At 37.4% G+C, this 25056-nt stretch overlaps 2 protein-coding genes across 3 annotated transcripts in view; one reads left to right on the forward strand and one right to left on the reverse strand.

Annotated features, from left to right (window-relative positions):
* The window catches only part of ST7L (suppression of tumorigenicity 7 like), a 123461-nt gene that overhangs the window by 602 nt on the left and 97803 nt on the right, over window positions 1–25056 (forward strand). The window lies entirely within an intron of this gene.
* The window catches only part of CAPZA1 (capping actin protein of muscle Z-line subunit alpha 1), a 49688-nt gene continuing 28286 nt past the window's right edge, over window positions 3655–25056 (reverse strand). The window contains exons 4-10 of one of the 2 annotated variants that reach the window (XM_032421457.1): window positions 23340–23403; window positions 17328–17534; window positions 14488–14567; window positions 13817–13895; window positions 8404–8475; window positions 5664–5726; window positions 3655–5282 (exon numbers count right to left, since the gene is read on the reverse strand). In XM_032421457.1, coding sequence (XP_032277348.1) covers window positions 5142–5282; window positions 5664–5726; window positions 8404–8475; window positions 13817–13895; window positions 14488–14567; window positions 17328–17534; window positions 23340–23403 — 706 coding nt within the window. In that variant the 3' untranslated portion in view covers window positions 3655–5141. The remainder of the gene's footprint in view (window positions 5283–5663; window positions 5727–8403; window positions 8476–13816; window positions 13896–14487; window positions 14568–17327; window positions 17535–23339; window positions 23404–25056) is intronic. The other variant, XM_032421466.1, reaches the window with a different exon arrangement.

Raw genomic sequence — 25056 nt, forward strand, 5'->3', positions numbered from 1 at the left:
TGTGTACGTGTGGGAGGGAGGGACAAGGGGCTCCGCCAGCACGAACAGTCATTACTTTTCTCAGCCGCACAGGTTTCGTTTTAGCGGAAAGGCTGGTGATCCCTGCCCTTGAGCTACATATTTGGGCACTTAATTGCATTCCAGTCTGTATTGCTCTTTAATTGTTACGAGTATATAAGCAAGGGTTGCCCCAGTCATCAAAATATCAGCCTGAGAGCAAGAGGCTCTTCTGTGAGGCAATAACTGGTTAATAGCTACAGCATCAGTACCAGGAAGAGAAGTAAAAAAGAGCAGCGCGCTTCAGAAGACAGACTATTAAGACAAACTAAGGGGGGGTGGGGCTCCCACGACAAACATAAAACAAGCCTCTGCATCTGTTTATGGTCCCTAATAATACACACACACACACACACACACGCACACACACTAGAATGGGGCAAAGATAATAAAAGTTATATAAAAAATGTGTTTAAACAAATATACCAGAGTTCCAAATATATCGAAGGTAGTGTTGTTCTCCAAAGTAATTCCCTGTAGGAGGCCACACACTCAATCTAACCTAGTGTGAGGAATGTCCAGCACCCAGGTCACGCTCCAGCTGGGCTACTCTTGTGCCTTTTCCCAGGCCAACAACCAACTAAAGCCAGGAATAACAGATTTTAGCAACAGGAAATGCAAAGTCAGTGGGAACCAAAGCTAATGGGAAGGGGAAAACAGGGCAGGGGAAGTTCTTAGAATTTGTCTTAGAAGTTGATTATGCCAAGTAGAGGAAAACACTAGAAGAGCCGATTTTACCCTTTTTCTCCGCGATTACCTGGTGAGGTCTGAGAGTGGGAAAGAGTGGAACCCCTTAAAATCGCCTTGTTACTTACCATTTCAAAAACGTACCATCGGCCACACCCACACTGAATGCCTGGCTCCGTTCTGATAAGCAGATCTAAGTCCCCATTACTTTTGGATACCTAACACGCCCTTCCTCCCTGGTTAGGCCCATCTCCTAGATGTTGTCAAAACATGCAAACAGGGATAGTGCAGTACCAACTTGAGTCAAAATGTGATGTGAGTGGCTGTGGTTACAGTGAAACCTCTCTAAACCAGTTTCATCTAGAAAAATACACTTCACGTGTTGTAATTATTTTCACACATGGCTGTCTAGATGTCTAGAATGGTCTTCCTTCCCACCTTTGACATCCAGCTTGGGTCTCACTTCTCGAAACCTTCCCCAAATCCATCTGCACTTGTAAGAGTCTGATTTTAAAGTGGTTGATTTTAGTATGGGTCCAAGTAACACTGAAGGGAATCTGAAAGTTAACCATGGCCAGCGACACTACTAGAATAAACCCATATAGCCTCCCAAGAGAACTACTTTGGAGAATATTAAAAGCTCTGTATTTTCTTCATTACTTCTCATTACCTCATAGTTACTTGGGTTCTACAATTCAGCATTTGAATGTTCTCTCAGTTCAGGTATTCCAACTAGACTGTAGTCCTTAAGGCAGCTGTAAGTGGCCCTTCAACTGAATGCTGACATTGGTGAGAGGCTGTGGCAGGTACAGCTGATCCTCATTATTTGCAGACTGTGTCTTTGCAAGTTCACCTACTCCCTTAAGTTTATTCATCACCCCCAAATCGGTACTTGTGGTACCTTTGTAGTCATTCGTGGACATGTGCAGAGAGCGGCAAAACAAATTCAAGTCGCCCGGTGTACGTGTTCCTAGCTGAAATGGAACAAGGTAATGTTCTGCCTTCTTGTTCCAGCTCCTATTATAAACAAACGTCCTTTTCGTGGTCACATTTTTTGCATGTTTGTCCTTTTTGTTGGTGATCTCCTTGCTTAAAATGGCCCCCACGCCTGTGTGGTGCTGCAGTGCTGTCTGGGGTTCCTAAGCACAATGCTGTGATAGGCCTTACAGAGAAAATTCCTTTTAGATAAGCTTTGTTCAGGCATGAGTTATATTGCTGTTGACTGGGAGTTCAATGTTAATGAATAAACAATGTGTATTAAATAAGGTGATTTAAATAGAAACACATATAAAACAAGATCATGTATTGATCTGTTGACAAAAATGTTGTGGCCAGAAGTTCCCAGGAACCTAATCCTGTATTCCCCTACGAGCAGTGTTTAGTATTTGCCAACTCAGTGTTTGCTGACAACTTTACACTTACTGTGAATAAGGAGAATCAACAGTATATTCTTATGTGTAATAGTGCTCTTTGATACATTGGATTTGAAGAGGTATGAGATTGGTCTCTGCCCTCAGAGAGCTAAGATCTACTGTCTTTTTATACATACTCTGTTCAAGGGAGAATTTTAGCTAGCTCAACTTGTCTTATGAGACCATCCAGTTTTGTTCTGTATTTACCAATCCTCCTTTCTTTGATTTCCCAAGCAGCAGGCACCTTGGTAGTTTTATGTAAGATTGTAAAATTATAAATGGACATTCAGATATAGATCAGTCTTTTGTGAGTTTGGAGAAAATGTGCCAAGGTTTGCCAAGCATCTCCCGAACCCAGATGAGTCTAGCATCAAAGTTCTAGATTATAAAAGAGAACAGGCACTGGAAACTAGGCGACTAACAGCAGCACAACCACCCAGGCTCAAATGAAACAAATAGTTTTCAGCAGTGTAATTTCAAATCCAAATATAGGAGTGAGGCCTCACAGAAAACTGCTTTCCATCTGGCTGAGAAACCTTTGCCCTAGGATCCCACAGGCTGATTGCAGCAGTGCACGATAAAATGGACACAATTCAAGCAAATATTCTGCTGAAGGAGGTTAAGGGAGTCAGGTCTCTGCAGGACTTGGCAAGAAGGGCTGACTTCCTCCCAATTATACAAGTAACCAAGGGCTTCAGATGGCCAAGAGATTAAGAGTTTTTACAAAAGTCTGTATGGGCTAGGGAAATGGATGGGATAGGCTGGGGACAGGCCGATGGAGTTATTAAGTTAAAGGCAAGAACATTCGAATCTGTTTGCACTACAAGTACAGAGTGTAGTACAACAAATGTTCCCCCCAAAAGGTGGGAATTTGAACTGGCCTTAGGTGGAATGTGAATCACTGCAACTCCTCGGGTTCTCTCTTAGGAACCAGGATAAAAACCTTTCTCTCATGTCTGTAGCGAAGTCCAATTTGCACGGAAGGGAAGCTGCATTTAGAGTTAAGTCAATGTGAAATATCACCCAAGGTCAGGGATTCTTTCATTTCTACTTCCTGCCTAGTGACCACAACCATACTTGGGCCTTGCTTTCTCAATGACAGAGAAGATAACTAGAAATGGAAAACAAAAAAACTTTGGGGTACCGGCTGGGTCAGTTGGTAGAGCATGCAACTCCTGATCTTGGGGTTTTGAGTTTGAGCCCATGTTGGGAGTAGAGCTTACTTAAAAATAAAATATTAAAAGAAAAAAACCCAAAAAACCTGTGAACCATCCGTAGCCTCTGGGCGAAGAGCAGTATTATCCATAGAGACAATGCTCAAAAAAAAAAAAAAACAAAACTGTTCTTTCCAAGTCTTTGGATAATCGCTGAATATGTAATAGGTAGGAACCAATTTCGGAAACCCTGAACATTCTCATCAGATAAGACCAAACACAGTTCTATCTTACCTTGAGAACAAAAACTGAAGAGATGGATTGAAAAGGAGAGACTCAGACAATTTAAGAACAAAACAGGTATATTTCTATTGGACTACCTGATACAGAGGATAGTGCGATATGAATGGATAGTATGAATGACACATAATACAAATATATTTTATTTGAAATAAACAAAAATGCTTACACAGCTCAACAGGTCACTTGGAAACAAACTTGCTTGACTGTATTACTGAGCAAAAACAAAGCTGAAGCACAAACACCCTTCTTTTTTGACATTTATTTGGAGATAGGTAGGAAGACACTACTTGGTTTTTTAAAAACTGACCTTCCCTTAAGGCCTGGTCATAGAAGTGTAAACAATGTAAATGAATCCACCATTACCAGTTGTCATATCATATCTATGTCACCTGTGTATTCTGAGATCACACATATACCTGCCAATATACCTGGGAAGGGTTGCTATATCACAGTTACATTTTCTTGGCAGGCAGGACTGAGGAAGAGTAATTTGGAACAAGTTTTACATCCTATTTAGAACAAATCACTAGTATTCCCTTAAATAACAGGTTACAATAGAAAGATACTGCCTGGAATGTATCCTTTTCACTTTGGTTCATTTTTAGTTTTTGTTTGTGATTTACATAGTTGTTTGATTCATCTGCTTATAGTACAATCCTGCCACAAAGTATTAAAGCACAAGATACCTATTATTCCTTCAACATCTGCATTTTTCAAGTTTTATACTCTACTACATCCCTAGTATGTCAGCAGTTCTTGAATAATAAAAAATAATAATAAATGGGTAAAACCCTTCTAAAAATGCAGATGTTTGTAACTATAATGGTACTAGATGGGAAGGAGACAATGAGGGAAAAGAAAAAAAGCAAACACGTTCATGTGCAGGGAATGTGGTTCAAGTCTTTGGATTTAAAAACAACTTCCCCAGAGAAGCTGACTATAATGGAATTTCCAGAAAACTTCCTTTGCCCCCACAAAAGGACCTGAAAAGCCCAATCCAAACTTTTGAAAACTACAGTTATGAGATGCTATAAATGATGATCAAAGCAGTTGGAGGGAGAAGGATGAATGTGTCTTCCACTCAGCTAGTTTGTAGCATAGCCTCTTTAGCTGTTGGTGGATCAGTAAAAACCACTGAAGTACCAGAAGTGCTTTGAAGGACAGGGGTAGAAAAGTACTGAGCATATTACCTGTCTATATCAGTAACAGGGCTTCATGGCTAGGAAAATTTTCTAAACAGTAAAATGACTCCAGGATAGATCTCTCTCTCTCTCCATCATTAAATGTGGCAGAATTAAAAAAAAAAAAAAATTTACAAGTAGATATAGTGAAAACAAAATTACAAGGCAGAGAACATAAAAGAATCAAGACGATGCTATAGGTTCAACAGTATTCCATGAGGCTAGAAAACCTGTTAGCTCTGAAAGCCCTAGCAAAATATCACTCTCGTTTATAAATCACTTATTTATCATATGACCGCATGTTGAATCCTTTCTTTCCACATACTGAAGAATCCTACATTCAGCCTTTAAGCATTCTGCATTTCTTTGCCAATCTTGTAGCTGAGTATCTTGTTCCAGTCGATTTTGGTGCGGGTAACCGGAAGCTGCCGGCGCAAGGCCTTGAATGTGGTGTCTGACATTGTTTGATAGTTTTCACTAATTGCTGTCTGCAATAGATAATTGAAGAGAAGTTGCTTGAACGGAAATGGATGGTTGTGATTAGGAAAGTAACTCTGTAGTCAAAGGACATGCTTGAGTCTTCTAAGAAGAACAGACAGTATGTAATATTCCTAGTAAGCTCCTCTCCCATCTCTGAAGCGAGTTAAGAAGCCCACTTACATTATTTCTAAAACTAGGGCTATAATCCCTTCCAATGTTGAAACCTTGGCTGTGAGCACAATGCCAGGTTGCAAGGTCTGTAGTCTCCATACTTACACTGAACAACACCGATATTTATGTTAAAAGGACAGAGAAGTCTAACAAAATGTGTTAGCAGCAAAGTAATAAGGTACTAAAGATCTAGAAAAATTAGTTCCAAGTCTTCTTACCTGATATTCATTTTCTGCATGCTCTATGATTTTAATAAACTCCTTGGCAGTTTGGACTTCATTCTAATGGAGGAAGAGGGGAAATAGGAATTTTTTTAAGTATAAGCAGTCAATAAAAAGATATTGAAAAGACCATCTTAAAGAAATCTTAAGATTTGTAGAACAATTTATAGTTTGTCAAGTGATCCCATGCACGTTACCTTCTTTGATTCTCACCACTACCCTGTGAAGTAGATCTGTTATTAGCATCACCTTCATTTTGCAGATGAGAAAACAGAATCCTTGTAAGTGACTAGACCAAAATTATACAGCTCTTGAAAGATAAAGACAGGGTCTGAAAAAAGACCCCATGCTCTTTCCAATCTACGACAGTATGCCCAAATGTCTTGAAATTTTTTTTAATTTTTTTTAAGATTTTATTTATTTATCAGAGAGCGAGAGAGAGCGCACACAAGCAGGGGGAGCGGCAGAGGCAGGGGGAGAAGCAGGCTTCCTGCAGAGCAGGGAGCCCGATGTGGGGCTCGATCCCTGGACCCTGGGATCATGACCTGAGCCAAAGGCAGCCGCTTAACCCCGACTGAGCCACTCAGGCGCCCCAAATGTCTTGAAATTTTTATGCCTTGAAAATATCTCTGGTTTAAGATGATATAAACAACGCCCTCACCAATATTAGCCATATATGTTAAACTCATATACTCCTCTATTTGCTACTTATGATGTTCAACCAACCACATTTTGCTTTACATGATGCAGGTACAATATTAACGTATCCTTTTCACTTTGGTTCATTTTTCATTCTCTCTTCCTTTCATCATTAAGTAGAACAGAATTAAAGGTAAAAGGTAAGATTTTTCTGCCTAGAGCAGCAGTCCCCAAATTCTTTCAGTCAAAACCATCTTTTGTTTTCACAGCAACACTAAGACAAATCACTTGCTTTTCCACTTCCCCTCCCAAGTGTGCATAATGCAGGTCCCAGAAGCTACATGATGTGTGATGGCTTCATCACTCTGATGGCTAATGGAATGTGTGGGCACATATGAGAATCCAGTTGTCTTTTATTAAGTCAGACACTATGCAATTCGTAAAAATGTAAATCAATGCCATTCTTTGCACTATTTTTCTTTTTTTTTGTTGGTTTGTAAAATATAGTTGTTTTTCATGAAAATGTTATTTAGGTTAACAAGTAATGGATTTCTTATTGTAATTTTTTTTTAAGATTTTATTTATTTGTCAGAGAGAGAGAGCACAAGCAGGGGGAGCAGCAGTGGGAGAGGGAGAAGCAGGCTCCCTGCTGAGAAAGGAGCCCGATGTGGGACTTGATCCGAGGACCCTAGGATCATGACCTGAGCCGAAGGCAGACGCTTAACTGACTGAGCCACCCAGGTGTCCCTGTTATTATATTTTTAAATTAATAAATATTTAACATTTCTCAGTTTTAATTTCTAATAAGGTATATATTGACAGATATACATAAACAAAAGCTATTTGGTTTTTTTGGTTTTTATTTTATTTTATTTTATTTTTTTATTTTTTTTTTTAAAGATTTTATTTATTTATTTGAGAGAGAGAGAATGAGAGACAGAGAGCATGAGAGGGAGGAGGGTCAGAGGGAGAAGCAGACTCCCTGCTGAGCAGGGAGCCCGATGCGGGACTCGATCCAGGGACTCCAGGATCATGACCTGAGCCGAAGGCAGTCGCTTAACCAACTGAGCCACCCAGGCGCCCTTATTTCTTTTTTAAAGATTTATTTATTTATTTTAGAGAGAGAGAGAGTGTGTGCGCGCCTGTTGGGGGGGGAGGGGCAGAGGGAAAGAATCTCAAGCAGACTCTTTGCGGAGTGCAGAACCTAATGTGAGGCTTGATCCCACAACCCCGAGATCACAACCTGAGCCGAAATAAGGAGTTGGATGCTTAACCAACTGAGCCACCCAAGTATCCCTTTAATTTTTTAAAAAGTTTTATTTATTTATTTTTTAAAGATTTTATTTATTTATTTGGGAGAGAGAGAGAAAGCACAAGCAGAGGGAGCAGCAGAGGGAGAGGAAGAAGCAGGCTCTGCAAGGAGTCCGATGCAAGGCTTGATCCCAGGACCAATTTTTTTTTTAAGATTTTTTTTTTTTTTTAAATGTAAGATCTACACTCAACATGGGGCTCGAACTCACAACCCTGAGATCAAGAGTCACATGCTCCACCGACCAAGCCAGCCAGGTGCCCCAAACAAAAGCTATTTGAAGGTGCTCGATAACTTCTAGGATATAAAGAAGTACTGAGAATGCAAAAAAAAATTATGTCCCTTCTTTCCAGGTATAGAACACAATACTTTTTAATTGAATATTTCTAAAAATGTTCAGCTTCTCTAGTGATACGAATGTAGCCCTATAGGATTTGCTGGCAAACTTTCCTTCTTCCTGGTATTTATTGACTAAAGATATTGCTATCCTTGAGCAAATCTCACAATTGAGAAAGAGAAAGAAGTGTGGATTCTCTAAAGCCATTATCAATATTTGTCATTATATCATGTTATGTTACATTATGTTATATTTCATAATTACTTCTTATATTTAGTCAAAGACTGTGAACTAATATAGTGGGTTGATTGCATACTTTTATAAGCTGCCAAAAACAAAGCACTGAAAACAAACTGAATTTCTAGTGGCAGAATCAGTACTCAGGATCAAAATCAACTTTTTGAAGAAAACTGAGGCACAAGTGAGACAGATATTAAGTATTCCACACTCACCGAAACAGTTACTGAATCCTGTACATCTTTATGACTAACCAACTGAACATTGCCATCTTCATAATAGTGAACCTGTGTGAGACAATGGTTGAGCAAGTTTATGTGTAGTTCATACAGAAACCTATTGCTAAGGTACAAATCCATGCCTAAAGCCATGCCCAATCTTTTTTTTTTTTTTTTAAAGCCATCTCCAATCTTTACCAACTCTGAACAAAATATTAATATGACCAACTGTAACTTACAATGGTGGTTAAAATTCACAGAATACTTTAAATTTTTAAGAATTCTCACTTTTCTTAGCAGGGGAAACTGATTATTAATTAAGTTCAACAAATATTTATTATGTGTTATTGCATTCCAGGCACTGTGCTAGTATTGTGAATACAAAGACCTTAAATAAGATTCCACTCTTAAGAGTATTAAAATAATTAAAATAAAATCTAACATTAGTTTTTCTCTGTGAAAACCAAGGAATTTTAATGGATCCTAATCCCTTACACATCTCTCCACATATACAATCATCAATATTGGTAAGTAGATCTGACCAAGTGCAGGAAAAACTTAATTGACAGTTAAAGACAAATTGAAAAAAATATGCTACTGGTAAATCAGACTACAAAAAAGCAAGACAAAAGCAGTTCTGAGGATGTATGGTAAAGTGGGGTGCTACAATTATGAGACCAATTAGCAAGAAGGAGGCATACACAAGAGACAGACTAACCAACGACATATCAGAAAGTTTTGGCAACTTACAAGATAGGTTCAGTCACCTTAACATGGCTACAAACTGGCCATATAAAATAGGATGAGTATCCTTTTGTTATGTGCATTTGAACAGGGTCTTGCAAATAGGAGTTGTCACCTAAATGGACAAGTAGAGAAGGACATCTAGCAAGGGGATAAAAAAAGTACAAGAGAATGGTTTAGTTTAGGGAAGAATAAAGAACTCACTGCAGATGAGTATGTGTGCAGGGTAGTGTGGCAGGAGACAGTGCTCTGATGTAAGCTGGAGACAGACTGTGAAAAGCAAACTGCCTTATAAACCATGTTAAGAATTCAGACTTTATCCTATTAAAGGTGATGGGACTCAGGGAAAGGGAATGTTTTAGAAAGATTAGACTTGTGTTATGAAGAAAATCACATGGAGGGAGTGAAACTGGGGTATAATGCTAGAATAGTAGTCTAGGTACTGCCCGTTTCCTTCATCTAGTCCAGGCTACCAGGAGACATTTGGACAAAAAGGAATGTTTGTAGAGATAAAGCAGAAAAAAAGAACTATACCTACACTACTACAGCTATTGAGTCCTTACTATATGTTAAACACTATGCCAAACATTTTAGTTGTTACTTATATTATCTCATTCAATCTTTACAAAAACTCTGAAACAGGGACCATTGTTATTCCTATTTTTATTTTTTTTAAAGATTTTATTTATTTGACAGAGAGAGCACAAGCGGGAGATGGGGGGGTTGGCAGGCAGAGGGAAAGGGAGAAGCAGGCTCCCTGCTGAGCAAGGAGCCTGACACCAGGTTTGATCCCAGGACCGTGAGATCATGACCTGGGCTGAAGGCAGACGCTTAACTGACTGAGCCACCCAGGCACCCCTGTTATTCCTGTTTTACAGATAAGGAAACTGAGGCTTGAGGCAGTTTAATAACTTATCCATGTTCACATACCGAGTAGGAAGAGGAGCTAGAACATGAATTAGGTCAAATTCCAGAACTAAAACCATGTCCAACATGCATAATACCTCCCAGTGTTAAGTTCTGTCACAAAATTAGAAATTCCCTGATCCAGGTAGAAGTAACGTGTCTCATTAGGGACACTCTTCTAAGATATCATTAGAAGGGGATTAAAACAGCCAAGCCTTCATCTAGGCAGAAACCACTATCGTATTAGCAAGAAAAGCACTTCCCTGGGCAATATGAATCCACTACAGAGCCTTGTTTAAGGGGACAAAAATAACTGGCTCTGTCCAGATGCGCAACACAAACTAGACTTTCCATACCTTCTCCAAACACTTAAATTTCATCTTTTGGCTTTCTAAAGGAGTTTAAAGAGAAAAAGACAATTTAAGAATACACTGGAAAAGCAGGGAGTTGATAAATGCCTGTAATACCTACATGCAAGATATCAGAACAGAAAAGATCTGGGCAAAAAAGACTGGGCTAAGTAATGATGACATATAAAGGTTAAAATTCCAACAGACAAGTGAGATAGGGAAGCCAAATGGACTCCATTCTAGAAAGGCCCTTTTTCTGCTGTTTCTCTGCTAAGTCCTATTTACTCATGTTCTCATACTTTGCATCTGAGTAAACCAAAGAAGTTATGTTCCCACTGCAAGGGGACACAAGAAAGTTAATCATTTTCTAAGTTTCATCCCAGGCTCCCAAACACCTGATAACATCTAAGAAGAAATGGATCCCAAGCACATTCTAGGACATTAGCTTCGAACAAACCTTGGTTGACACTGGCATTAATACACCCTACCTTCGGTGATTTATGGAATACACCTATTGTTCACCTGGCACTCACCTTTAATTGGAACCTATCCTGAATTCCTGAAGGAACATGTACCCTGGATCCCTTTCCAGTATAAATCCCTAATGCCAAGTGATGGGGAGACTCACTTTTCCTTTCCTGAGTCTCCCAGACACTCCATCTGCTATACTCTACCACTTACACTATTCAATAAACTCTGCTCTCACTTCCTCTTGGCTTGAGTTTCATTCCTATGCTATGCAAAACCAAGGACCCTCCTCGCTGGTCCTATGGGGCCCCCTCTGAGTCTTCAGATCTGGCCTGCCTATGTTACAAGGACAAGGATGTTCAAAATACAGGTGGGTCACACCCAGACACTAGTTTTGTTTGATCATTTTTTAACTAAGAAACTGAAAGTCCAGAGGCTGAAAAGAACACTAGGAAGAGGAGTGAGTACAAACAGGACGAGGGATATTTAAAAAAATAGAGCTCTGTCCAGAGAAGAAACAAGGACTTACATATTTGAGACAGGTGTCTCAGAACCCATCTGAAAGAAGGAATTATGCAGGGCACATCTTTTTTTGTCCAAGAATAAGGACTATGCAACTGGTTTGAACTTCTATCATGTGTCTTAAGAACTAGAACATGAATAGGAATATAGAATAAGGCCGCTAAGGCTTGCTGTTTATAAACTCAGTTGAAAATTCTAAAAATATTGACTTCATTATCTAATACACCAATGACAAATTAAGCTTAAACTCTGAGGGCTTCCTTTTTTTTAATTTTTAAAAATTTTTTAAAGATTTTATTTTTAAGTAATCTCTATACCCAGCACGGTGCTTGAACTTACAACTCCGAGATCAAGAACCAGCCGGGTGCTGCAAACCCTGTTGTAAAACGAAACTTTTTCTTTTTTGGGCAGGGAAGGGAACAAATCATTTTACTGAGGTGCTTAGGGGGAGGAGTCCAAGGGCTGGGAGGACAATGACATCAGATATCCTCAATGAGATCCTTGGCCAGGATCTCCCCAGCTTCAAAGTTGCCAAAAGCAATAAAACCTTTCTAGGTCTCATCTGCTAATAAAAATTTCAACATGACTATCATCAACATAAATCCTCAGAAACTGTTGACTTCCCAGAACTACCCTTTTGCCTATAGAATAACCAAAGGGCTAAATATCTTAGTGACTTTTCCAAGTAATTCTCACTCTGATTTTTAAGATATGTATATGAAGCAAGCTTTTCCCCAAGGTGTGGTGAGCCAATCTGGTTAGAAGGTGTAAATAAGGTCTGGGTACTGACCCCTATTTGAAGTCTTATCAGAAACTATCACCCTTTATGATATGTACACTTAATTTATAGGTTTGCATTTGCAAAGTTGAAACACAAGCAACTATTTCCTTCTAGAAGAAAATAAAGTTACATAAATTTATAGTAAGCTGCTCAGTTAATGCTAATGTCACAGTTACGGGAGATCTAAAGCATTAGGCTACTCATATATACGGTTAAACAGAAATAGAATAATACATATGTTGTCTTAGGTTGGGCTCCCCCAGAAGCATACCCCTAGACAAAGATTTGAGAGGAAGTAATTTGGGAGGTAATCTCAGGAAGGACTAGTAGGGACTGTGTTACTGAGACACAGAAGGGAAGGAAGTGTTATAGGTGCATTAATGAACAGGTTATAGCTGGGCCCTGGACTCTGGAAGACTTAGCAGAACATGCTTCAGAGTTGTCTGACCTAACAGGTGAGGAAGCTGGCATATTTATCTACCAACTCTTGTATGTCACTACAGATTGCTCTAGAGCTGTGAACTTAACATTTCTAGCTTGCCTCATCTGAGTCGGGCATGCTCCTGTGGCTAGAAGTTCCCAGGAAGAAAGCTGCTGTTACTTGTAGCAGGGAGCTATCCTGAAAAGAGTGGGTACAGATGATATCTACCACATATGCTCTGATTAAATTATACCATTTAAAAAGGCAGCTCTTGCTAATTGTTATAAAAGCAAGACTTAACGCAATATAATAGAGGTACGATTAAATACTGATTTTCTCAGTTATCATTAACTTTTAATCTGACCTGAGAGTTAGCTGGGCTTAAGAATTAAATCACCCTCAATTTGAAAGTCAAATCTCTGCTAGGATATCAGAAGACTTTGACCCAGATAGGCATCCAATGAATTAACAAGCTCCTTATTCATCTGCCTATCTGTTCTGAAACAAGCATTAGAACTCTGCTCAGCTTGGTTACTTATATTCCATACATGATGACACTTGGCAATTCTCTCTAGTTCCTCTGTGTTATTTACTTGATTTTAAAACCTTCTGTTATTACTGTAAAAAACAAAACAATAATCCCATTCATGTAGCTGTTTTCAGAGCAAAGAGTTCAGTTTTATGTCTATGTACACACTTAAATGAGGTAATATACAAGAGACCCTAAGTAAGTTACAGCAGCTGCTAGTCACTTAATAATTGTTTTATTCTTTCTTAGAACTGCTATTTTAAAAAATTATTGTTATTATTATTATTATTTAAGTAGGCTCCATGCCCAGTGTGGAGCCCAACGCAGGGCTTGAACGAACTCACAACCCTGAGATCAAGACCTGAGCTGAGATCAGGAGCAGATGCTTAACTGACTGAACCACCCAGGTGCCCCCAGAACTGCTATTTGATAATTCCTGGAAAAACCTTAGGTTATCTTTGGAAGAGAAAAATAATAAGCAAGCAGTACATACCACATGACTATCCTTTATCAATCCAGAATAGCTCTTTTTAACTACTTCCCCACAAAGGAGGCTATTTCTATTTACTACCGTTCATCTTCCTTTGCATCTATCTACATATAGTTGTTCCTTACTTCAAATACCAACTTCCATGTTTGTTTTCAAGATGTGACATTTTAACATGGCCTATTAACATGTGGGGTCTCACCTGAATCTTAAGTACTCCAACCACCTGGGCTGTAGGTGGTGTGATGGTGAACTTCCACTCTGATCTCCAACGACCATTCCTATTAAAACACATACAAGACTGCATAGTTAGCTATTAGCCCAAGAAAGAGGTGATTTGCCACTAAGGCAGAGAATTTGGGAAGGGGGGGGTAAAAGTCATTTCCAGTTTGACATATCTAAGGCTCTGTCTACTCAAATATAAGTCTATATTCAAGTGCCTAAACATAAGCCTTTTCTAAGTTATTTTGACTTTCATTTTTCAATCTTGGAATAGAAAACCATGCCTATACTGTTCATGGGAGGCTCTTCCACACACAGATGGATGGGCTGCTGAGTTTTGCAATTAACTCACATATTATTAACCAAACCCAAGTAAAACTCAGATTTTCAACTAGGCACTTTATTAATCAATCACTTATTCTCACTCGATATTAACAACACTTTTTAAAAAGATAGATTATAAAATCTCAGAATTGAAAGGAATCTAAATGTTCATATCTAAATCCCTCGTTTTACAGATGGGGAACTGAAGTCTCTCAGTCAAATAAGTTATCCCAAACTAGTTAGATTAAAAACCAAGTTTCAACTGCTGGTTTGGTTTCTTTCCAATATAAATTAGATACAAATAGAAGAGAACATCTGCTTTCTTACCAGAAGTTTTTAGGCTGAAACTGGTGGCTTTCAATACATGCAATAATGGTCTGTTGCCCATCTATAGTTTTAGCATAAACCTATTGTTAAAAAAAAAAAAGTTAGACTCTGAAAACATATTTAATCTAAGTGACAAACACTGTACAAAAGCAGCATACTAAATTCTTGGGGGAGACAAAGAATCAGGCAGGATGAGCTTATAACTCACAAGACTTCATGGGATGTGAACACAGAGCAGAACATGTTTAGTTCCACAAGAGACCATGACACAATGAACGCAGAAGGAAATACTACTCCTGACTAGGGGTACAAGGGAGATGCCGGTTAGGCTGGGCCTTACAAGACAGGTGAGATACTCATAAGCAGAGACTGAGAGGGAAGATGAGTAAACTGTTCAGACAGGAAACTGGGGGCTTGTTCAGTGAAATGGTGATAATCCAGGATAGTAGATTTAAGTCCTGTAGTTGTAGATGTAAGGTAAAAAGTCTGGACATTATTCTACAGGCAACGGACAGAACCAAAACAATATAACCGGAACTATTGTTTTGGAAGAATAATATTGGTATACAGGATACAATGGAGGAAAAGCTGAAGTTGGTTAGGAGGCCAGAGCATTAATCTAGGCAATATGTCAGGGTAGTATCAGTGGGTATCAGGATGCAGAAGCATAACCAAGTCTAGCAATATACTGCAAGTGAAGGGCAAAAAAGGGGAAAGAGCCAAAGTACTTGCACGCTGAGATGACCAGAAAGATGGTAGTGTCATTAACAAATTGGAAAATTCAGCTAGTAGTTAGAAACCCCAACTGTTCCTTAATGTGGAAGAGGTGAACAGAAATGCAATACGAAGGAAAAGCAAAAAAAACAAATAGTGCTTTACAGTCCACAAAATGTTTTCATGTTTACTTTCCCTATATTGAATAACTATGAGCTTTCAAGAGAGAGAAATACAGCAATGGGGAATGCATACATTTACAAAGGTAGGGGAGAAGAAAAGAAGTAGAAATAGAATGAGTAAAGGGTGCTGACAGAGCAGTCTAAGCAAAAGAGAATTTCTGGAAGTAGCTGGTTGGTCTCAGTGTGAAATAGCATATGGAAGTCAAGGATGAAGAAAAGGATACTGAATCAGGCAATTCAGGAACCATCAATAACCTCAGAGAGAAATTTCTGTAAAGACTGAAGCCAAAATTCACAGGGTTAAGAAGTAGATAGGTAATGAAGAAGTGGCACTAGTAGGAGCAGAATGCTCCCAGGTGTGGTTATGTAGCAGAGAGAGATAAGGGAAGGAAAGAAGTGAAGGAGAGTGAGGAGGAGCAAGAGAGAAAAAGAGAAGAGAAGTAACTTACAGAAATTATTATGACTGAGGAAAAGTTTGTTCTCCTTAAGGACAGGAGAAATAAAAATATTTCTAGGTAAAGAGAAATGTATCAGATAGGATAATATAAAATCAAGAATAAGGATCCTTCTTCCTAAGATTAAGTACAGTGGAAGAGGGAAGACTGCTGAGTGTGGAAAGAAGAGAAAAAGATTTCATGTCAGTCTTACTAAAATGTGGGGGATCAGAAAGATGCCTAAGGACAATGGGAATGGTTTGGAACACGCTATATAGAAAACATCATAGGGAATATTGAGGTGACATTAAGAATTACTAAGCAGGACAGCTCTGAAGATATAAAACACTTGGGTACAGTAGACACTGTTAGAACAATTCCATGGCTTTCTGTAGCTCATATGTTAGCTAAGACAAGTGAGAAAAGGACAAAGTAGGGTTACTTGGTGTAGAAGCTCTCCAAATTAAGAAGAGGTAGTGCCAAATTTTAAATAGGTAACAAATGTTAAGTAGAAAATACATTTAGGATTGCAAAGTCAATTTCTAAAAGAGTGTGTGTCATGTCTTCCTTTGCAATACTGGGTTGCAAAATGGAACTGTACTTACCCACCATAATGGGTTTTCTCCGTTATTTAAAAAATAAAAAACAAAAAACATGTAATAATAACAATATCCAACATTTAGGCAGAGCTTTCTTTGTGCCATTTTCCAAGCATTTTATATGCATTATTAGCTCATTTAATCTTCACAACAATCCTATGAGGTAAGAACTATTATTTCCATTTTGTAAGTGAAAACAGGCACTGAGATGTTAACTCATTTGCCCAAGGTCACATAGCTAATTAAGTGGCAAGACAAGGATTCAAACCAGTTAGTATGGCTTTAAGTAAGGGCTCTTAACCGATATTCTATCACTGCCATTTAACTCATCATCATTACATACTGAAAATATTCTAATAGACATTTTTTAATCATATCTGCAATTTTACAAAGGAAAAATCACGATAGTCAAATTTAGCATTTTTTAACATCAAGAGGTAGGAAAAAAAAGTCAAATTACCTGATTAAAAAAAATAGTTCAAATAGTTTTGACAATCCAATGAAAGCATGTAAACTATGTAAAAAGTAGCCTTCTATAAAAATGCCTATACCAAAAAGTCATAAATGTGGCAATAGCTGTCTTGACAATCTTAATTTACTTTTTCCCCATGTCTAAAGATGTTTAAAAACTTTTTTTGATGGGTATAAGGCAATTTCTGATGAATAAATAAGACAAAGGTGAAATAGGATGCAATGAAATTTAAAATTTTTATGCACTGGGATTTTTAAAAAGAATTTTCCATATAAAATTTTCCATTCATACAAACTCTTTCAAAAATGAGTTAGGGAATAAAATACAGAGGAGACTCTAAGAAGAAAGAAGTGATATTTGCCTGGCCAAAGCCCCCAAAGGATAAGGTAAATGTAAGAAATAAAACATTCTTTAATAATGAAGCAGGCAGATACTTAACAGTACAGAAGCCATTGGAATAATGATCTTTCACATAGGTCCTTAGAGCACTGTCACAGGATTCTCTCCAAGACTTCAGACCTCCATCTACATCCTCTGGCTGGGGGTCACTTGCTTCTTTCCGTAAGTGATCAAACTTAAAGGAAATTTTGTTTCTTGGATCTAAAAATCTGCTATTCCCCAGGTCACCATGTTCTGTAATTAAGACCTTCCAAAGAATAATTACAAATATGAGTAATTGTAAAAAGACAGTTCTTGTCAAATTTTACAAAACAAATAAAAATTCTGAAGACAGTTAACTTTTCATTTAGACTTGGGTTTCTCTTCCATATTGATTTTTTAACAAAGTCATATTTTTTTTTAAATTTAATTTTATTTTTTAAGTAAACTCTACCCCGAACGTGGGGCTTGAACCCATGACCCCAAGATCAAGAGTAGCATGCTCTATTGACTGAGCCAGCCAGGTGCTCCTCAAGTCACATTTTTATTCTTTTTTCTTAAGATTTATTTATTTATTTATTTGAGAAAGAGAGAGAGAGAGGTTGGGGGGGGAGAGGGAGACACTCAAGCAGACTCTGTGCGGAGCCTAACTAGGGGCTTATCTCACAACCCTGAGATCACGACTTGAGCTGAAATAGAGTTGGACGTTCAACCAACTGCACCACCCAGGCGCTCCTCACATTTTTATTCTTATAAAAATATTACATTTATGGTTAAGCCACCTCTAAACCACAACATTTCCCCATCCTACCATTCATTTCTTGGTTTCTGTCTAATGTATTGCCAATGTATATACCTTATACATAGCTATAACAATAACTTATCTGTACACTTTTATATTCTTTTTTTACATATTTCATAAAACTTCCCCAGTCATTATACTTAGCATTTAAAATAGGTAATACATTCACATGGTTCAATAATGAAAAAATATATATAAAGTGAGATCTTTTTCTCACCTTTAACTCCTATTCACCAAATTCCTAATAAATTTCCTCTTCTCCACAAGGCAATTGATTTTATTAATTTAAAGCAAGGGTCAGCATGGCAGGTGCCACTTGTTTTTGTAAAGTTTTATTGAACACAGCCCTGCTTGTATGTTTTTGTATTGTCTATGGCTGCTTTCCTGCAATAGCAGGGTTGAGTAGTCACAACTGACCCCGTCCAGCAAAGCTGAAAATATTTACTCTCTGGCTCTTTAAAAAAAATTTGCCAATCCCTGATATATTCTTTCAGAGTTTCTTTTTTACAAATATAAGTATGAATATGTATTCTAACTCCCCACCCCTTTCTTTAATGCAAAAACTAGCATACTATACTATACTTAGTGTTATGGTTTTTTTTTTTTTTAAAACTTAATATATCTAGAAGAACTTTCCCGATAAGTACTCTGAGAACTTCTTTGTTTTTGTTACAGTTGTATACTACACCATTGTATGGATATACAAAAATTTATTCAACCAGTCCTCTATTAATGGATAGTTGGGTTGTTTCCAATCTTTTGCTATTATGAACAATACTGCAACAAATGTCCTTGTATGTTCATTATGTACAAATTATGTATGTGTGCCAAGCACTCATGTGAGATAAATTCTCTGAAGGGGGACAACTATGTCAAAGGGAAAAATGTATTCATAATATGGACATGCATAATATAGGGTGTCATACCAAGTTACAAGCACATCATGAATAGAAATTTTAATTGGCATTTCTTTTCATTTTTTAAAGTCATTTTCTAGTTGAACTCTTTATTAATTAGGCAGATAAAATTTTGCATGTGTCAAGTTTCACTTATTTTTTCCTAATTTCCCATTTGTCTTTTGACACATTTACCATTTTTAATAATTACACATAATTTCACAATAGTGACATACCATAATATACTTAATCATTTCTGAATTGAAGGAGGTTTAAGCTACTTACAGTTTCCATTATCGAGAGCCACTATAAATTCTACCATAAATAAAATCTTCTGCTTAAAAAAAATTCTTTGGAAAGAATTCCTAGTTTTGAGATTCCTGTCCTTATTACTAGACTAACCTTTAAAAAACTTGCTTATAATGATGGTGGGAACCATGAATGTAACTATTTCCTTAGTCTTACCCTCATAAAGCTTTCAAAAATCATCACAATTCTGTAACTTTCATAACTAAAAGGTAAATATATTCACATTAAATTTTAATCTGCATTTCCTTAATTACTACTACTGGGCGATCTAACACTTGTCTTTCTTTTCTCTTTTTTCTTTTTTTTTTTTTGATCTAACACTTTTCTAAGTATGCTTTGTTATTTCCCACTTGGGTGCAAGTGGTTCATGTCTGTTGCTTGTTTATTCACTGAACTCTTGGCATCATCCTTAGGTATCTGAATAACCTCTTTATCTATTATGCTTGAAAAACAGATCTACTCCTTTTTAAATCTTATTTTTAAGCCTTTTTATTATGCAACGGTCACTTTCTTTTATAAACTTCTTTCTTTTAAGTTTTTATTTATTTCAGTGCTCTCTACATCCAATGTGGGGCTGAAAATCAAAATCCTGAGATCAAGAGTTGTATGCTCCACTGACTGAGCCAGCCAGGCGCCTGCCTCCTTTTATGAACTTTTCTAATGTTTCATCATTACTTAAGTTATGATTCCCTTTCCATTTCCTACTAAATTTTTATGTTTTAAAAAAATATTTTACATTTAAACTCCACCTGGAATTAATCAAAATGTACAGTTGGCACTGGAAATCAAAGTTAGATTAATCTCATAAATTTTATCAATTGTTTCCTTTTCCCTTCTGTTTTATGGTACTTAGGGGCTTTCTGATTGTTGCCTTGTGTCTTTCATTAGTCTTCTTTCATTTGTTTATCTTGATCAGAATAATCTTGTATGGTCTATTTTTCATAGGAATTGTATGAAATCTATTTGAAAAACAAAGTTTCCGTATCATTTTTCTTATTCAGATAAGCTTTCCATATTATTTATACTTCTTATTCAGAAACATGGCATTTAAATCTATTTAATTTTCTATTTATTTCCTTGATTAAAGTGCGTGTGTGTGAACTGTATTGCAGACTTTTGCTAGTTTCCAATCCAAATCTATTCTCTCCTTTCCCTTACTAACAAAACTGCAAAGATTTTCAAAAAGACAATGTTAAAAAAAATGACACTTTCCAGCTAGGAATGACAGAGTTAAAGGAGTTCTGTCAATAACTTATCAGTGGAAGTTGCTTCTGGAAAGGCCAATAGCACTTTTTCCAACTTCCTCTTTTTCCCTTCCTGGAACATGGATTCAATGCCCTGAAATGGGGCAGCTCTCTTAAAGAGCATGATAATGAGGGGTGCCTGGGTGGCTCAGTCGGTTGGGCGTCTGCCTTCAGCTCAGGTCATGATCCCAGGGACCTGGGATGGAGCCCCGTGTCAGGCTCCCTGCTCAGCGAGGAGCCTGCTTCTCCCTCTCCCCGCCTGCTTGCGAGTTCTCTCTCTCGCTATCTCTCTCTCTCAAATCAATCAAGCTTAAAAAAAAAAAGAGCACGATAATGAAAACGACACCTATGGAAGGCGGAATAGAGAGCTGGAAGCAACTAGGATCTCTGATGACATGGTGAAGCTACTGTAACAGCTCTAATATTATCTCTGGACTTTTTTTTTTTTTTAAATTTTTTATTTATTTGCGAGAGAGAGAATGAGAGACAGAGAGCATGAGAGGGAGGAGGGTCAGAGGGAGAAGCAGACTGCCTGCTGAGCAGGGAGCCTGATGTGGGACTCGATCCTGGGACTCCAGGATCATGACCTGAGCCGAAGGCAGTCGCTTAACCAACTGAGCCACCCAGGCGCCCCTCTCTGGACTTCTTATATGACAAAAATCTCTACTTAGTTAACCTACTGTAGTCAATTTTTATTATATGCAGGAGTGTCATCTATTTTATTTTTGTCTTATTTTTTCCTTTGTGAGTATGTGTGTTTTATGGCAGCTACTTTATTTTTTCCAAAGATTTTATTTTTAAGTAATCTCTATACCCAACATGGTGCTCGAACTTAAAACCCTGAGATCAAGCACTGCATGCTCTACTCACTGAGACACCCAGGCGCGCCCCTATGGCATCTTTAATAATTTATACATCTTTCCTTGTTTTAGTGTCCAGTAATGGGTTTTTGTTGTTGCTGTTGTTATGGCTAAGAATGCAATCTCCTTTTGACTATATTTTAAGCTGGCTACTACTGGTACATGGGAATGTTCTTATAATGTGTATCTGGACACATCTTATTATTTCAATAATTCCTCTCTATCTGCAAGCAATTTCTATTTTTTCAGTATTTATCTTTTACACTTGTAATTAATCTATTTTCATTAAAATTCAGATAAGCAAAAATATAAACCAAAACAAAAATATATATATATAAACCAAAACAAACAATAAGCAAAACAAAATCTAGTAATCCTGTAATTCCAACACACAGAGTTAACATTTTGGTGTATATTTTCCCACATTTCTTTTTCTATGCACATGTATGTATCTTATAGTTTTGATTCTTAAGATGCACATGTCCTCCCATGACTTAACATTTCATAAAATGGGATTCATCTTATACTTGATGGCATCTTAGGACTGTGTCATAGTTTAATTGGCAGTGTTTTTTCTTAGTGATACATAAAATAATGGTGCACTTTTCACAAAATTTAATATACAATGATTCTGGAGTGCTTCGGTGGCTCAGTTCATTAAGTGTCTGCCTTCGGCTCAGGTCATGATCCCAGGGTCCTGGGATCGAACTCCACATTGGGCTCCCTGCTCAGGGTAGAGCTTGCTTCTCCCTCTCCTTCTGCCCCTCCTCCCCACTCATGCTTTCTCTTTCTCTCAAATAAATAAATAAAATCTTAAAAAAAAAAAAAAAGATGCACTGATATATTAAGTTCACTTATATATCTATTTCAAAAATAAACTAGCACAATTCTACATATGCTCCTTTATGTTCTAGCTTAATATATCACAAACATCTTCTCAGGTCAGCATTTCCAGATCAGTATTTATACTGGTTTTCAATGACTACATGGTATTTTGGTCTACAGATAATTAATTTAATGTTGGGCATTTAGATTGTTCCCAACTTTTCACTATTATAAACCTTGCTTCAAATAATCTTTTTAATACATTTACATACTTATTTTCCTAGGAGAAATTCTGCAGGTTTATGGGTTCAAAGAAGATTGAGACTTTTATTTTTTATTTTTATTTTTTAAAGATTTTATTTATTTTTTTGATAGAGACACAGAGAGAGAGGGAACACAAGCAGGGGGAGTGGGAGAGGGAGAAGCAGGCTCTCCGCTGAGCAGGGAGCCCGATGCGGGGCTCGATCCCAGGACCCTGGGATCATGACCTGAGCCGAAGGCAGACACTTAACGACTGAGCCACCCAGGCGCCCCGAAGATTGAGACTTTTAAAAAGCATTTGGTATTTAGTGACATATTGCCTTTGAAGTGTACATTAATGAATTTGCAAAAGTCCTGTCATACCTGTTCAGGCCTCCTTTATTTTATATAGAAGGCAATAATGTGAGGATGATGATTACTGAAACAACATTTACTGAACACTTACCATGAGGACTATGGCCAAGGGACTGAAGCACCTCATTACAGAAAAAAATGTCATACAATGTTAATAACTATGATAATAATGGAAATATTTGCTTTGTGCCTCTATTTAAATAGGGATGCCTATTTTCCTATACAATGTCAAATTTGATGTATCATGTTATTCTCACCAAGGAGAATTACATACAACTATAAAATCTGTGTAAAACTCAACTCTTATTTTCACTATTTTATTAGGGGCAGCTCTCTTTTCCAGTCAAAGAAACTCCAAGTATTACGAGAGAGAGGAAGAATTTCCTAATATGTAGAACATTTACAAAAGCTATGAAAACTAAGACATGAATTTATTCAGCATCTTATCTTCAGACATCTGCTTTGGTTTCTAAGATTTCTACTACCACCCAGGCACAGCCTACCAAAATGAACAGTCATTACCTGATCTTCATATCCTTCTATCTTCACAGGTGTGAACTGATCCATGTTATACTGGGCAAATGCACTGTTTTTTAAAAAGTAAAAAAAGGAGGGGGGAAGAATTATATATAAATACAAAGGTAATTCACATAACAGTGAAAGAGAATGTGAAAACACTCTCTGGTGCTCTTTTCCTTTCTCTCTAGGCAACTGGTGTTTTCCTAATGCCTTCCAGCTTTCTGAAGGAACTCTTCTCCACAAAGATCTCAGATGTGCCCTATACTCTGAAATTACCTTTTCCTCTCCACCCCTAGGCTCCAATATAACTCCCCCTTAGACTATTCCTAAGTTTTAAGAAATCCAGTTTTCATGAATTACCAACAGTTTTCATCATTTAGACAGAAGCTTTCAGTAATTCAAAAAAATCTTCAATTGATGCACATTTTAGCAATGCTGTCTTCTTTATTCTGGGCTCTCTAAGGTAAGGCAGGTAGGAGAGACCACAATTAAATGTACTGGAAGACATCTGACATGAGGAGAGGGTGAAGTAAGAGTTGAGCATGAGTCAAGTCTCCGATGAGAGTTTAAGGCAGAAGAGATTATCTGAAAAGGGGGATATGAATAATCAAAGTGCATGCCTAATATTATTGTTTACTTGTCCAGTGCTACATTTATAAAATTGCATTTTCAATGGCTCCCTAGTACATCTTACAAAGTAAGCAAAAAGGTAAAGTGAAAAAAAATGGAAATAAGCTGCAGTGTAAAAAAGCATAATACACTTACAAAGTATCAGTCTTCTCAGAGAATTCTCTTGCCAAGGGAAGAGTTAAACACCTCTCCAGCCCAATTTTAACTTAGTAAAACACCTACTAGACCACTATTTTTAAGCAGACTATTAAATTCTTCCTAGACCTTTCAAGAGAAACCAAAGAAACAAATACTTAAAGCTAATCTTCAATCTTTTCATTTTAAGTTATTGTTGTGCTTTTTAATTAATCATTTCCTCAGAACACCACAACCCAATTAACAAAATGAGTCCTCAACACAGTAGTTCTTCAGAAAGGAATATAAATTAAGTGTTCATGGAAGTGGATTTTTTTTTTTTAGAAAAGCTTAAGGAGTAAGGAATAAATAAGTATTCCATTCTAAAATACATCCTAAGATTATAGATTACAAATAACAACATCAAAATTTGTTAACATTTAATCCAATCTCAAGAAAATGGTATTTCCATTCTACCATTTCTGTGGGCCCAAAACTTGAGATCATCTTTGATTCTTCTTTCTCTCAAATTTCACATGCAATCCCATCAGCAAATCTTATAGGTTCTACCTTGAATACATATTCAGAATCTGATTCCTTCCCATCACCCTTACTACTACCACTCTAGTCCAAACCACCGCCATTTATCTCTGAACTACTGCAGTAAGTCTTCTAACTACTCATCTTCCTTCAATCTTTGCCCCCTGCATAGCAACCAGTGATTATTCTAAAATATAATCTCATCGAGTCATTCTCTGCTCAGAACACTAATAATCTGCCCTCTCTTTCACAATAAAATCCTCTCTTTAACATGGCCTACAACACCCTAGTTAGTCCAGAAGGGCTGGGAATTATCAGAGAATGGTTCTAGGGATCGAAGCAAAGGCAGAAATCCAGGAAACAGTAAATCCGAAGTTGTTCAGGCCTCCTTTATTTTATATAGAAGGCAATAATGTGAGGATGATAATTACTGAAA

This window comes from Phoca vitulina, unplaced genomic scaffold, assembly GCF_004348235.1.
Source record: "Phoca vitulina isolate PV1807 unplaced genomic scaffold, GSC_HSeal_1.0 scaffold2, whole genome shotgun sequence".
NCBI lineage: Eukaryota > Metazoa > Chordata > Mammalia > Carnivora > Phocidae > Phoca > Phoca vitulina.